This window comes from Myotis davidii, unplaced genomic scaffold, assembly GCF_000327345.1.
Source record: "Myotis davidii unplaced genomic scaffold, ASM32734v1 scaffold132, whole genome shotgun sequence".
NCBI classification, from domain to species: Eukaryota; Metazoa; Chordata; class Mammalia; order Chiroptera; family Vespertilionidae; genus Myotis; species Myotis davidii.
In genome coordinates this window covers 4273739-4289301 of record NW_006285258.1, presented here as the reverse complement: position 1 = coordinate 4289301, position 15563 = coordinate 4273739, and the positions used below count along the sequence as shown (strand labels likewise).

The following is a 15563-nucleotide window of genomic DNA, read 5'->3' as shown; positions in this document are numbered from 1 at the left end:
AGCCGCAGTTTGCCGACCACTGGGTTAGAGTGTTGCCCGTGGACCAAAGGGATTCAGGTTCGGTTCCTGACCAAGTGCCTTATAGGTTTAATCCCCAGCGTGTGGGAGGCAGCCAAAAGCTGTGTCTCTCTCTCACATCTATGTTTCTCTCCCCCTCCCTCCCTTCCGGTGGCCTGTCCTAGCTTCCAATTTCTCTAAAAATCAATGGAAAAAATATCCTCGGGTGAAGATTAACAACAACAACAAAAAGTTTTTTCCCGTGACACTGTGCAATAAAAAATGACATAATTTCAATTTAATGAGAGAGCCTGTGGGTCTCCTTAATTTTCAAAAGAATTAAGCAATTCTGAAAAAAAAAATCACTGTGTCTGCTACTTGCTCTCTGCCCCAAAGATGTGCAGAGCTAAATGGAACCACTTTTGCATCTTCAGACCAACAGTTGCTCATAATGGCCTCTAGCTGGTTGACATTTTTTAGTCAGAAGTAGGATTTTGTCAGCTCCTAATGTTTACAGAAGTCAAGTGTGGGCCGAGTAGACTAGCAAGGCAACAGAAGGGCAGGGGGATATTGGGAGTCCATAAACTTTTTCATTTCAAATGCCTTGAAGTGTCCTCTATCATTATTTTTTTTCTTAGTTTGCTATTTTGTGAAGGCTGTATCTTCCCTCTGGTTTCAACCAAGTAAGGGCAGTTTTATTTTATTTTATTACTAGAGGCCCGGTGCAAGACATTCGTGCCCTGTGTGTGTGGGGGGGTGTCTCCTCAGCCTGGGCCTGTGACCTCTCGCAGTTCAGGACCCCTCAGGGGTTGTCTGCCTGCCGTGGGGAGTGGGCCTAAGCCGACAGGCGGACAACCCCCAAGGGGTCCTTAGTGCTGCCACAGAGGTGGGAGAGGCTCCTGCCACCACCCCTGCACTCACCAGCCATGAGCCTGGCTTCTGGCTGAGCAGCACTCCCTCATGGGAGCACACTGACCACCAGGGGGAAGTGCGTCTCATAACAATGAGTCGTTCCACTCTTCAGTCGATTTGCTGATTAGGCTTTTAGTATATCAGATTTATTTATTTACTTATTTATTGTTAATCATCACCTGAGGATATTTGTCCATCCATTTTTAGAGAGAGAGTGGAAGGGAGGGAAAGTGAGAAAGACAGAGAGAGAGAACTATTGATGTGAGAAAGACACCTCAAGTGGTTGCTTCCAACATGCGTTCTGACCAGGACGAGGGAGTGAACCTGCAACCCAGGTACAGGCACTTGACCAGGCATCAAACCCCTTAAACACTGAGCCACACTGGCCATGGCTTAGGGCAGTTTTAAATGAGTATTTGTTGCTTCCGTGACAAGAGTAAGTTTCCAGAGAGAAAGCAGCATTTTGACTCTAAGGAGCTTAAAGCAATTCCTCTTGCTCAGAAGGAAAAGTACTTGCCAACACACTGGTTCCACTGGTAGTGCTGGAGGTAGCCCTGCGGGCAGCTGCACCGGTAGCCCCCGATGATGTTCTGGCAGCCGTGCTGGCAGCGGTGGTTTCCTTCACACTCGTCCACGTCTGAAAAAAGGAGGTGCAGTCGCCTTTAAGCCACATTCCTACTTGTCTCAGAGGCATTCTCTGAAGCAACATTTATATGTGTGCTAAAGTGAAAGCCATTTTCAAAGGAAATCTGACCCTGAAAAAAATTATTCCACGGTTGTTGATTTTTGTTTGTTTGTTTTCTGAGCTAGATTTTTAAAAATTTAGTTTTCCATTACAGTTGACATACAATATTACATATTGTCCAACCCAGTGATTAGACACTTAGATAACTCATGAAGTGATCACTCTGATTAGTACCCATTATGGTTATCACTATATTGTTGACTATATTCCCTATGCTGTACTTTACATCCCCATGACTGTTTTTACTTTTAAAAATTACTCCACCACCCAAATCTTTAAGAATATCTACTCTGGAGGTTTGTTAAGTTTAAGGAGAAAAATATTCGGATATCCCTGGTAAAGTCTACAAATAAAAAATGATGAAGAAATTAATGCAAAGCACACAGGCACTTTATGGGTTAGCGGTGTAAATTATTTATATTTGCTTACTTGTACCAGAATTAGAAACCAAAAAATGTCAATACAAAGGTAAATTGCTAAAAAAAATGGTTTAAACTTTTAATTATACATTATCAGAAGGGCTTTCCTCATATGTTTAAACCACATTGGGGGAATCCTTTCATGACTGAATCCAATGACCAGAAAATTAATGAATAAAATTCAGGAATCTAGTTATTTTTCTTGACTTTTCTTATTCAATTAAATGAATAACTAGGCAGAAATACCTAGGAAAGGCATGGTTATCAACACAGTCAAGCATGAGAACAAAAGACGGGATTGCTAAGGTATGGGAGCTGTGCAAATCCTGTCTTCAGGTGCTCAGGTGTGATATCACATAGAGGATGATGATGAAGGTGTTGACAGTCACACAGGCCCCTGAGAGGGACCCACCAGCTGGATGGAGCTTGAGGGCCCTACCCACCTTCACAGCTGGCGCCACTCTGATCCAGTGAGAATCCCCGCTGGCATTCACAGGTGAAGCTCCCAGGAGTATTCTGGCAAATGCCCTTGGACCCACACAGGTTGATGTCCGAGGTGCACTCATTGTTATCTGTAAGAGACAGAGTAGGTAAGGGTGGGGGGAGGAATCCCCTGAAGCTCTCTTTCTGTTATTTAAAAGGAAGAGAGATGGATGATTCACTTAGAAAAGACCCAAAAAGGCCTGTAACTGCTCACATGTACTTGTTCACATGCACATACACACATATATGTACCCCCATATTTTCCCGAGTTTTTATCTTCTTACTCCAACAACGAAAGAACTTAAAGGAATAGCTATCTCCCACAGAGGGTCCTTTCCTCCCCACTTACCAATGCAGGCAGTGTGGTGCTGGGTAAAGCCAGGAGGACATTTACAAGCGAAGCTGCCAATGGTGTTAACACACAGGAACTGACAGTTGTGCTGCTTAGTTGCACACTCATCAAGATCTACAAGAAAGTGCAAGACGGGCATTGGAGTAGAGCTGACAGCACGCGTACCTAGAAGCTGCCTTAGGAGGAAGCTCTGAGTTTTCATCTCTCTGACTCAAGTGTGCCTGGCCAGAACAGAGCCAAGCAAATGGCTGGGAGCACCCAGGAGAGAAGAGTTTGAAAGATAAAACGTGGTCTCAATTTAGATTAAAAATGTAGCTCTTTGTGGGAATCCAAGGAAAACCCAATTCTCTTTAGTTAGAGGAAAGTGGGAATCCCTCAAGAGAGAAATTTCAGATCAGTTATAAAATTTTAAATAAACTTTAAATGAGGTAAGAGACTAGGTATTCTCAAAAGATTTCCAGAATGTTGAAAAGATCTATTTAAGCTGAAACGTAAAAAAAATGTTGAGGCTGAAAATTTGTTCACTTCATTCTTTGCTGTTTTTTATTCTGCTTAAAGGAGTTGGTCAACCAAACCAAACCAAACAAAACAAAACTGACTTTTTGTTTAGAGATCCTCCTTGGGATAAAAGAAATTGAGCAATCAGGAAGGGAAAAAAGGAAAGAAAAATACTCATTCCGATAAAACTGCCTACAGATTATTCCTCACGTCTCAATAAAATCCTCCCCTTTGACCAGGCTTCTTTCCTCACTGCCAGAAAGTTAAGGTTCATTCTCAACTCCATTGCTATAAATAACGTCAGGAGATACCAAGTGGGTTCCAAATTTAAGTAGAATTTCAATTTTAAAAAATCACTGAGAATGCAGGACCCTTCCTCCCTTCTTCCCGCTTTCTCTCCCTCCTTTCCTCTGCTCCCTACTTCCACTCCATCGCACCATTTAACTTCTTTATTTCCCTCTTTCCCCTTCAAGACTTCATGGCAGAATACTCTAACTCTTGTTCTGCCATCTGGTCTACCTTCTCCAAATCCCTCATTTTCCAAATTATCCTTAAGTATGATGCACTAGTGTATTCACTCAATATATGGAGTCCTTAATGTTGAGGAGGTTGTTCACAAGAGTACGTTTACACCAACAGAATTTTGCAAAAATCCTGGGTCGATAAGGGATTTTTGTTGAAGCTTTGGCTGCTTCTTAATTCATTGTGACATTTATGTCTCAGATCAGCTCCTGCAGGGCAGGACCTTGTAGAACTGGTCCTGCTGCCTCTGAGAGGCTCAGGGAAGGCCCCCATGGGGCACACAGTAAGCATAGATGCTGCCACTGGTCCTCTGCCATCTCCCTTCCCTCCCACATAGGGAGCCTCCATCCAGGCTCTAACACCAGGGGGGCACCTCTTGTGTGTAGAGAGGATCTTTCAGCAACCTTGTGCCCTGGAGGCAGGTGAATGGGTGAAGGCACATTTTACTTTACCTTTGCAGCTCCTTCCATCATCCTGCAGAATGTAACCTTTAGGGCAGGAACACTGGTAACTCCCTTCTGTGTTTTTGCAGATAAAATTGCAGGGTTTGGGAGCCTGGTTGCATTCGTTCAGGTCTATGATCAAAGAGATACAGTGTGACTACCTATCTGAAAAGATGCATAGATATCAATACCCACAAGGTCGAACAAAGAATTTTTGTTTTGAGAAAAAGTAAACTCTGTGAAATGTTTGATCCTTGTCTTATGTTTTCTTATGAATTTACACAGGCTTTTTAGATTTTTTTAGTTTGAGGATTTTTTTGCCATAATCTACAATTTTATCTAGCGTTAATAAACCAGAAGAAACAGAATACTTACCTACGCAGGCAGTCCCCGTGATGTCGGGAGTGTAGCCGGTTTTACAAATGCAGTGATATGATCCTCTGTCATTGACACATTCCCCATTTTTGCAAACGTCATGGATAACTCTGCACTCATCAATATCTGTAATTTAATAAACAGAAATTTAAAAAGGCATTAAAATGGACAACAATAATATGTAAGGATCACTTCAGTGTAAGTACTAATGAACTATGTTACTAAATTATGGACCTAAGAAATTCAACGAAAGGAATGACAGCATACATTTCACATGTAATGGTAACTATTTTGAAAGGCAAAGAATAACTTTATCAGACTGTAGTGGTAAACTAATCAGGCTAGGAGAAAACTTTAAAAATAATTCCTTTCTAAATTTATACCGTTTTCCTCCTGTGGGTCACAGAACATCTACCTCATCTAGACATATTTAGCTCCTTGCGCCATCTCACGGCATCAAGCTCACTTCAGGCTGATGTTCCAAACGTGAATCGCAGCAGTGGATCCTTCTGACAAGGAAATCCCACTTTTTTTCTAATATTGCATGTCCAAAATAAGGAGGAAGGTTTTTTTCTATTCTTTTTGTTGTGTTTAAAGTTAATCCTAAAGAATATCAAATCACATTGTTGGGGGAAATTGGACTAAACTTCACTTCTTTGGTGGGGAGGCCCAGGACTCTGGGGTGGATTCCTGGGCCTTTGTGGCCTGCTAAGGAAGAGAGAACCCCACTCACAGCTCCACCAAAGGAGATTTGCACTGTTGAGCATTAAAGCCACTGTCCACCCCATCTTGACCCACCTATCCACTTACTGCTCGGTGGGGGCCAATACCAGCGATTTCTTCACTTTTGATTGCCAAATAACCATTTTGTACCAACAGCTAATATTTTTCCTGAAATTTTTCAAGTTTACTCTGAAGTGAAATTTAGCCTACCCTCATTGGTCTCAAGAAATGAGTGTTTTCCACCATTTCAATTTTTCCTCCAAAAAATCATTACATATTGGCGCACTAGTTTAGGAATTTAATGTACATTTATTTTAAAATTTATCTAAAAATTATGTTCTGAATAAACAACAACACTTACAAGAAACTTTTGTTTAAAAAGTTGAAGACTCCTGCTCTGCCCAGGTAGCTCAGCTGGTTGGAGCATCATCCCATACACCAAAAGGCTGTGGGTTCAATACCCAGTCAGGGTGCATGTGGGAGGCAACCAATCAATATTTCTCACCCCTCTCTCTCTCTCTCTCTCTCTCTCTCTCTCTCTCTCGAAAGGGGCAATGGGAGATTACATTTTCTCCATTCAAACTACCACTCTCATGTTATTTCAAACCTCTATAACCAGATGATTAAAACTGTGCAAAAACATCTTCACAGAATGGGACAGTCTATACAAACCAATAAAAGGGAGCAGCAAACTCCGATGGAATGACCTGAAGGCACTGTACCCTAATGAGCAACACTCTTCTCCTCTGGCCATTTCTTTCTACCTAATTAAATACATTTTAATATGGAAATAATTACAAATAAGTTTAAACTGAATAATCTTTACTTACAAATATTTTACTCCTCATTTAGCAACTATTCCAGTTTTTTCCTCTGCAAAAGATTGGGCATTCTACAGAATAAGCTTTTTAAAAACTTTGCCAAAAAAAATGTCTCTATACCTCTCCCTCTCTCTCTCTGTCTCTCTCTCTCTCGTCTCTCTTCCTTTCTTGCTAAAAAATCAATAAAAACATATCCTCAGGTGAGGATTTATAAATAGATAGATAGATAAATAGTTGAAGACTCCTTATAAAGCAGAGGCAGGAACCCTAGCACACACAACTTATTCAGGACACTTTGGCAACATGGCCTTGAATATCTAAAATATCGTAATGAAGAATTTTTGTCAACTTCCACTATGCAACTCAGCCTAGGTTCATATTGCAGATTCCATATTCTCTGTTTTTTATAGAACAAAAACAAATTCCCTGCAAGTATTTTTGGACAAAATGAATTACCTGCTCCATTGGTAATGAACCAGAACAAAGGGAAGTACCTGTTCCATTGGTCATGAATCCTCGGCCATGGGGGCAGAGTTTTTTGAAAGCCACAGTCCCCTGGAAAGGGCAGATCTCACACTGGGGACCCCAGCCTCTCCCTCCGTCACAGCAGCACTCCGACTTGGTGACGGGGTTCCTGTTGCTCGAACCGATCTGGCACATGTTCTGGAGCACCTCCGTGAAGCAGTACCCTTCCCGGTTGTCTGGAAGGGACATTATATTAAAAGGAAGATTTTAGGAAATGTTCTAAGCACAGCAAGCTATAAAAAATTTGGTCAGATATGAAACCCACAAGGGATATAACACTTTACCCTGGTGAGAAGGAGCGAGAAGGGAAAGCTGGAAACTGCAGTGAGAGAGAAAGGATGACATCTGAGGAGACAAATAAGAAATTCAGTAAGCAGGCAGAAAAGCATTGGTCTGGACCAGGTTGTGACTCTATCTGCTCCCAGAACTATAGTCACGCCATGGAAGCAGAGAAACATATGGAAGCATCCTGAGCACCAAGGGTTTAAAAAGGCAGAAGGAAACTTCAAACAAGTGATTCAGTGATACAATCAGTAAAAGAAGAACTGAGCTGCAGGGTGGCGCTAAGCCAATGGACAATCAATCACTGAATCCTCTCCCAAATAGGAACATCTTCAACCTTTCCTGAAATTTTGACAGTCTCTATTATGTCAAAGAAGAGATCTGGGTTCTAAGCACCCCAGTGTGGAGCCGGTTGCAAAGGCATCCCGCTGCACGTACTCACCAAGGCACTCATCCTGGGCGGGGCTGGCTGTGAAGCCATCGTTGCACTCGCAGGTGTAGCTCCCCCGCGTGTTGAGGCAGCGCCCATTCTCACAGATGCCTGGCTTGGTCTGACATTCATTCTCATCTGCGCGGTTTCATCGAAGGACCGAAAACAAGAGGAGTCATCTGACCACTTTGTACAAGAATGGACTCTTTCTTTCTTTTTTTAAATTTAGTTTGCGAATACTAGGTAAGCTATCACATGGTCCCAAATACAAAAAGTATAAGAACATAATTCAGCAAAATTTCCCCTTTCTCCCTATCCCCCAGCCACCAAATTCCCCTCCAAGGAGTCAACTGCGTTACTAATGTGTCTTCCCAGAGATGAATTGCACACATACAAGCAAATACATACATCTGTGTGTGTACCTCCACCCTTTCAAAAGCATAATTGATGGCATTTTCATATACTTAAAACATAGATGATAGTATTTTATGTACACTTCCAGTTTTTCATTTCATAAAATTTAAAATGTTTCATATCTGTACGTAAAGGGGATTCTCAAAGGATCATTTCAAATGAAGGGGAAAAAATTTTAATTTTAAAATCAACATATTGAAGAAATATTGCAATACTTCAGTAGAATAATATCTGCAATGGTCAGCTACAACCTAAGGAAGTTATCTAGACTAACCTTCCAGTTCAATATAGATTATGTTTATTATAATACTTCAACAATGTTCTTAAGAAAGGATAAATCATAGTTCAATCTCCCAGGTTCAGAGAAAAGCATTCAAATAGCTTGAGTTTCTTAGACGTGTCTGATGAAATAATTTGACTAGGTGCATCCCATTTGAAAGAATAGTTCCAACCCCTGAGGCACAGATCTCAAAAAGAGAGGCAGGGAGTTGGAAGGTGACACCTAGAGAGGGCTAGAACCGGTTAAAAACCCAGTGGCAGACCGGGTGATTCAGAATCTCTGGCGTGGAACGCAAGCTCTCCGACTCCGATGTGCCGCTGAGAGTCAGCAGCACAGATCCCAGAAGACCCAGAATGGGATCATCAGTCCACACCCTTTTCCTGTGCTTTTAAAGTCTGCTCTTTAATGACTATTTAATTCAGTTTCTTACAGAGGAAGGGGATGGTGAGGTCCTTAAGATTCTTGACTGACAACATAAAATATGTTTTCTAATGTCACTGATTATTAAAAAGGAAAGGGACGCATGTGGGAGTTTTCTAGTAATTTTCTCCTGTATTTCTTGTCTAAAGCAGTGGTCAGGAAACTTTCTGTAGGTAATACTAATACTACAGTATTACTATAAATATATAGTAAATTTTAGGCTTTGCAGGCCATATGGTCTCTGTTGCAAGTGCTCTGCTCTGCTCTGCCACTGTGGCAGGAAAGCAGGCATGGACAATAAGTAAATGATTAGAGCTATATTCCCATACAACTCCATTTAAATAAACAGGTGGTGGGCTGGCAGGCTGGATTTGAACCTCACACTGTGGTGTGCCAACCCCTAGTCTAAAGCTGTGGTTTTTAATGCTGGATCCACATGAAAGGAACTTGGGGGAGCCTTAAAATATCATTGCCTGGGACCCACTCTGCACAATACCATTCTCTGGAGGTAGATCCCACTCGTTTAGTGATGTTCCTTGTTCAGGACCTGGCATCAGAACTCAATGTCAGGGTACTGGTAGCAAAGTTGGGTCAACAGGGAGACATTCCAGTGCAGTAAGTGGAACTGACCCCAAAACAAAAGAGTACAAAAATGAGGAGGAAGGAAATAGAGGAAACACCCAATATTCCAATCCTGGAAGCAAAATGGGCTGAGAAAGTAGGCAAAGGCCAGCTCAGAGGGAGAAAATCACAGAGCTCATGGGATTCACAGATCATCAAGAGACAAGGGGCCCCCCACTGGAAGTTATGGCATGAGGTTGAGAGGGGCAAAATGGCTCTGGCCAAGAAGAACATAGCACCCATAAGGATTCAGCCCAAGTTTGTCCTTTGTCACTTCTGACTCACACAGAGCTCCTTCTGCAGGGATACTCTTACCTACGCAGGCTTCCCCGTCAGGTGTGCGCTGATACCCAGGTCCGCAGATGCAGATATACGTGCCAATGAGGTTCTTGCATTCCATTTGCTTTTCAGCACAGTCATGTTTCAACTCTTCACACTCATCCAGGTCTGGAAAGAATGTGCAACCACAAATTTATAAGAGAAGCTGCATTAATTTCTTGCATTTTACACATAAAACAGTATTAAGTAACCTATTTCCTTTTGCATTGTTGGACGCTGTGGCCTCCCAAGAATGAGAAGAGGTCTTCTAACCACGTATGAACTTGAAGAAATTGCTCCCTAACTAACTGGGAACCTCTTCAAAAAGCAGGAAGCATGATTTTTAATACTTTTTGATTAATTGAATATCTCCATCTCAACCTCCTCATATAGAACTTCCTGAATGTGGGGAAATGTCTTTTCTTTCTGTCTTCACATTTGTGGCATGGCTGGCATGCAACGCAGAGTGAACTTAAAGGGATCTGCAGTGCAGCCCTCAACTCAGCTTGAAGCCTCAAGCAACAATTTACTAGGAAAGGTAGCAATGACAACCCTCATAATGTCCATGACTACAGCAGTGTTCCCCAATTCCCACCCCTCCTCTATGATTGGAAGCTTTGGAGGGACATCTCCCATCATCGTGGTAGAGCTCCCTGGCTTGTATGACCTTGAACATGAATGTCTCACCTTTGCACATCCTCCTGTCTTCTCTCAGGACATAGCCAGCAGGACATTTGCATTCATACGACCCATAAGTGTTTACACACCGGAAAGCACAGAGCAGAGGATTCTGGGCACACTCGTTTACATCTGCAGCAGAGGTAGTAAGAAAATAATGGGTCATGGACATCAACCAAAAACAAAAGGAATATACTTTTACCAAAAGCTGAAATGCTTCATTGTTATAAACATGGGTGGACCAAGCAGTCTCTGGTTTTCAGGGAGTTATAAAATGATCTGGTTATTTTATAACTGGTATCAGTAGGGTGGCCATGCACCCCGATGCTCCCAGCACAGTCAAGTTTATGGTTGTTATTCCTGTGTAATTATGAATTGTTATTTAGATGGATGAGGTCACCTGTATAGAGGGAGCTGTTCTAAAATTCTTGCTTTGAAGCCTCAAGATGATCACTTGCCACCCCCAAAGTCACATGGAGTGGCGATCAGTTTTACCCCATTCAGCCCAAACAAGTGCCAAGTCAATTGCTGTCAGGACAGAAGCAGACCCCTCCATGACTGTTAAACACTTCCCTTTCCCCATATAGAAGAGGCTTCTGTTAAATAACAGTGTTCCTTATACCCATGCAAATAGTGTCCTGAATTATTAGACACTTACAGAGATACCTAGTTCCCACTGATGCCCAGGTTAGAGCCTTCAATAGGTGGGAATGACTTTACTGTTAGTGGGTCAAAGTGATTTTTATAGATTTCATAATTTGAAAACATCAGAATGTGTTTTTGGAAAATCAGGGTTAAAACAGACCATCTTGATGATCATGTTTCTCCCTAAGGCCACTGATGCCAACTGAGATCATCAGTGAGACCCCAGATGATGACTAGTTACAGCCTTGGAAGGTCCACTCACAACCTCAACAATGGGTACCGATGGGCCATATTTCTAATGCAGAGCTCATTTTAATAGCAACTTTACTCTCTGCCTTCATTTTCCCTTCATGCTTTTCTTAGACCAGTGGTTTTCAACTAGAGAACACATCAGAATCACCTGGAGGGCTGCCAAGCCCCAATCTTAGAGTTGTTGATTCAGGAGGTCTGGGATGAGGCCTAAAAGTTTGAAGCCCTAACAAGTTCACAGGTGATGCTGATGTAGCTGGTCCAGGGACCATCCTTTGAGAACCACTCTTCTAGATACTCTCTCCCTTTGCTTTCTTTCCATACAGTCTTCCAGCCACACTGGCAGACACGTATACCATATAGGCAATCTCTTTTGCTGTGATGGCTGCAGGATGTTGGTGGTTACCTCAGTGGGTAGATGTTTCTATGAATAGAAAAGAAAAAGCAGAGAAGAAAAAGAAAGGGAGCATGGAAGATGAAAATTAAGACAGAAGGGGAAAATGGAAAGTACGAAAGAAGGTAATAAACAAGACCGGAGTTGTATACAAATATCAGTAGTAGAGAGACCACCAAGAACTGCATGATCTGCAGCATAACTTGTGCCATGAGCCATCTGTATCTTTTTCAGATACTCCCTGCAGAGAGGAGGCCACACAGAGAAGAAAAGATGGAATGGCCCATCCGGCCCAGATGTTTTTTATTCTATACATCCCGAGTGGTATTTCATATTAAGGATTATAATTAACCAACTGTTGCTTCCAAGATCAGAACATGTAACCAACTATTATGAATTTAAGAGTCTTACCTTCACAAGTCATCATTGGACCAGGCTCAAATCCTTCCTCACAGGTGCATTCAAACCCTCCAATCACATTCTTGCAAGTTCCATTTCCACAAGGATTGCCCACAGAACATTCATCAATATCTGCAGGTGACCAAGAGAATATTCGAAACACAATGAATGAGAGAAAACGGGCTTGGCCTCAGATAATACCTTTTATTCTATCAGAATACTTTGATCTGTAATATTTTATTCTCATTCTGTCCTTGCAGAGAAGGAATGCACATGTCCTATTGCCACAGGTTTGTCGCTGTAAAATCCAACTTGCTAAGTGGCAGTGGCAGTGACAATGACAGTGACAGTAGCTGGGTTTCTAGCTCTCATAGTGCGCCGTGAGTTTCTCCAGCCTCCCACACGATAAAGAAGTATATCTTCTAGTGCGTATAGATGTTCAAAGGGTTAAAGCAATGCTTCTCTCACAAGTCAAAAGTTTTTACTTACTTAAAGCTAGAAATACATCTCCAGCTTGGCCTTACATTACATCACTCTCCAAGAAGCCTTAAACATGATGGAGCATTGCCAGATATAAAATAGAAGACTAAACTGACGCAAAATAAGAGACCAGAGGTTAAGCAAAATTAATACACTGGATAAAATCAAGACCCAAGTAGATTTTGTTGATTCTGTTGAAGCCAGATGGTTTACATTAGGCAGAAGAAAGTCTAGAAAGAAATATATTTAGGGTCTGATCTCTCTAAATAACTATAGAGAGAGAACAAGTTTTACCAAGGAGGTCCAAAAAATAGACATGCTTCCCAACTCATCCATCTAGAATCCTCATTCTAAAACGTCTTCCTTTGTGTGTGTGTGTGGGGGGGGGGATTGAAAAATAACATTGTATTTTAGCTATGTAGGGCACAGAAAAGTAGTAGACTAGCATCAAAGGTTCTGTCTTCTGTTGGTCCCTGAATTCATCAAGTGAAGACAAGAGACTGTGGTAGAGAGACTCTGGGTGAGGAGGCTCATGTCTCATCCATAGTAGCACTAACTGAAGATGCCAGAGAGAAAACATTGATGACTTTGCTTTCGTTCTGCTATGAACTTCCATTTCACTATAAGGAATGTCATATCTCCTTTAAGTTAATAATCACAATATCATTGATTTTTAGAGTTATAAGGTAATTAGAAATAACTTGGTCCATCTGCGTAATATAACATTCTAAGGCCTAAAGAACTTGCTTCAGCTCCCAGAGGTATCACTGCAGCTGAAATCCTCACACCCTGATTCCCAGTGTGGAAAGAACACTTTCTAATATACACAGACTCTTAGCATTTATGCCATTATTAATTCAGGTTTGGATTTCTTAGATAAATAGACATAATACTTGGATTCCATGTGGAGTTAGTGTGAATTAAGAGGTCAAAGGTCAGCCATAGAAGTCATTCTTTGAAATTTCAATAAGAAGGTTAAAACAGCCCTAACTGATTTGGCTCAGTGAATAGAGCATCAGCCTTCGGACTCAAGGGTCCCTGGCTCGATTCCGGTCAAGGGCATGTAACTTGGTTGCAGGCACATCCCCAGTCGGGGATGTGCAGGAGGCAGCTGATCGATGTTTTTCTCTCATCAATGTTTCTACTGTCAATCCCTCTCCCTTCCTCTCTGTAAAAAATCAATAACATATATATATATATATATGGTTAAAACAAGGGGAAATACACTGGGTACATAGCATTTCATATTACTATGTGCAATAAAATCTGGGCAAATTTTGTATTTTATATCTTGAGAGAATAAGATTATGACCATTAATATTTTTTAATTTCAGAAGACTTTCATTATAATATTGTCCTTTCCACTATCTTTTCAAATGTGTCCAGCATCTGTCTTTCCCATTAGACTTAAGGTCCATGCAAGGAAGGACCTTGTTGTCTTGATTCACTTCTGTAGTCATAGAGCCAAACAAAGTGTCTGGCACATAGTGGGGCCTCAGCTAATACTGCTAGATGAATGATACATAAACGAATGAACAAAATTTATTTCTGTTCCATCTTGGTACTTGTACTTCCTGGTGTGAATGCTGGAGAGCAAGCATGTCAAACTTGTGGCCCATGGGCCGCATGTGGCCCAGCCAATATAACAATATGTAAGAAATGTTTTAAATAAAAATTTTGTAACTTAATTTTTACAATATCCTGTTATACATAATTATTAATAAGGAACTACAACATTCCCTAATGACTGATTACTATAATCGTGTTGCATTCATTTCCCTTACGCGCCTTACGCGCAGGCACACCATTTCTTTCCACTAATACTAGCAGCGAATATTTTAGCAGCCAATTGCCACGTCATTAGTGTTGGCTCAGCGAATAGAGCATCAGCCTGAGTTGTTTGGTGTGGCGCAACAGGAAATACTTCGCTTTCGAAGAATAAGAAAAATAGGTTTATTTGAGTTATGCTTATTAATTTGTGCAGTTATTCAGTGTCTGGTAAGTTAATGTTCAAGAAAAAAATATTAATTTTTATTAAAATATTCTATTTTGTTATGTTAACGATTACTCATTTATTTCAGCCCTTTGTATTCAGCATGTCTCTATCAAAATAAATGTACACTTCTATGAAAATTGAAGCTTTTGGTTTTTTGTGGCCCACGTAGACTTAAACCTTGTTTATTTGGCCCATGTTAGACTTTGAGTTTGACATGCTTGCTGTAGAGCTTAATTTTTAACTTGTAAAACCCCAGTGGAAGAAACGGATTCATCACTCACCTACACATTCATTCCCCTCCAGAATGTAACCAAAGGGGCACTCGCAGCGGTAGGAGCCATCCGTGTTGATACACTGCCCGTGTTTACAGACATCAGGTTCTTTGCATTCATCCATATCTTAAGCAAAGGAGAAGGGAAAAGTAAATAACAAGGTATTTAAAAACACACACACACACACAGGTAAATTATAATCATTTCAGTGTTTAATCCATGGAATAGTTATTACAATACAATATCGCAAATACAATACAAAATACAATTGATACCTAAATGAGAAGACAAAGAAATAGAGCTTACTTTTTGAAGACAGATGTGAAGAAATAAGAACAACTGGAAATGAGCAAGGAAGAGGCTAGTTGATACTTAGAAATGCTGAGAATCTAGCACAGGCCACTCACCAACTGCTGAATCATCAGGTCCCACAATGATCCCACTTCCATAGGGACAGATCTGGCGGAAGGCCTCTGTGGTGGAGACATACTCGTGAATAGATAGATCAGTGGCACCAGCCACAGGCTCCTCCCCAAGCATTTTGTGGCGGCCAAACTGCCACATGCTGCACATATTGGGAAACAATGAACGGGACAAGCCCAGAAACCAGAGACAGTTAACGAGGTCCCAGAGCTGCCGTGCCTACTACTTGGGCAGCTCCAATTCATAACATAGTTTAGAAGAAAAGAACTACCTAGCTCTTGAGGAAAAATAATTTTAAAGAATATTTTAGTTAGACTTACAATTAAATTAAGGTCTTGCTTATTTTGTGGCCAGTGTGCACCCTGAATGGGCCAAAGAGAAACACAGATGTAAACATACCATCGGGCTCAGTGGGACACAGCTCACAGGGATCTCCCCAGCCTTCTC

General features: G+C 41.3%; 1 protein-coding gene across 1 annotated transcript in view; it reads right to left on the bottom strand.

Annotated features, from left to right (window-relative positions):
• Window positions 1-1426: 1426 nt before the first annotated feature.
• FBN1 (fibrillin 1) overlaps window positions 1427-15563 on the bottom strand; it is a gene marked incomplete at its 3' end in the record, with an annotated part of 224888 nt that continues 210751 nt past the window's right edge. The window contains exons 52-64 of the mRNA XM_015558912.1: window positions 15516-15557; window positions 15101-15166; window positions 14703-14819; window positions 11958-12077; window positions 10268-10390; window positions 9578-9709; window positions 7540-7665; window positions 6785-6991; window positions 4747-4872; window positions 4381-4503; window positions 2906-3022; window positions 2517-2645; window positions 1427-1546 (exon numbers count right to left, since the gene is read on the bottom strand). Coding sequence (XP_015414398.1) covers window positions 1427-1546; window positions 2517-2645; window positions 2906-3022; window positions 4381-4503; window positions 4747-4872; window positions 6785-6991; window positions 7540-7665; window positions 9578-9709; window positions 10268-10390; window positions 11958-12077; window positions 14703-14819; window positions 15101-15166; window positions 15516-15557 — 1548 coding nt within the window. The remainder of the gene's footprint in view (window positions 1547-2516; window positions 2646-2905; window positions 3023-4380; window positions 4504-4746; window positions 4873-6784; window positions 6992-7539; window positions 7666-9577; window positions 9710-10267; window positions 10391-11957; window positions 12078-14702; window positions 14820-15100; window positions 15167-15515; window positions 15558-15563) is intronic.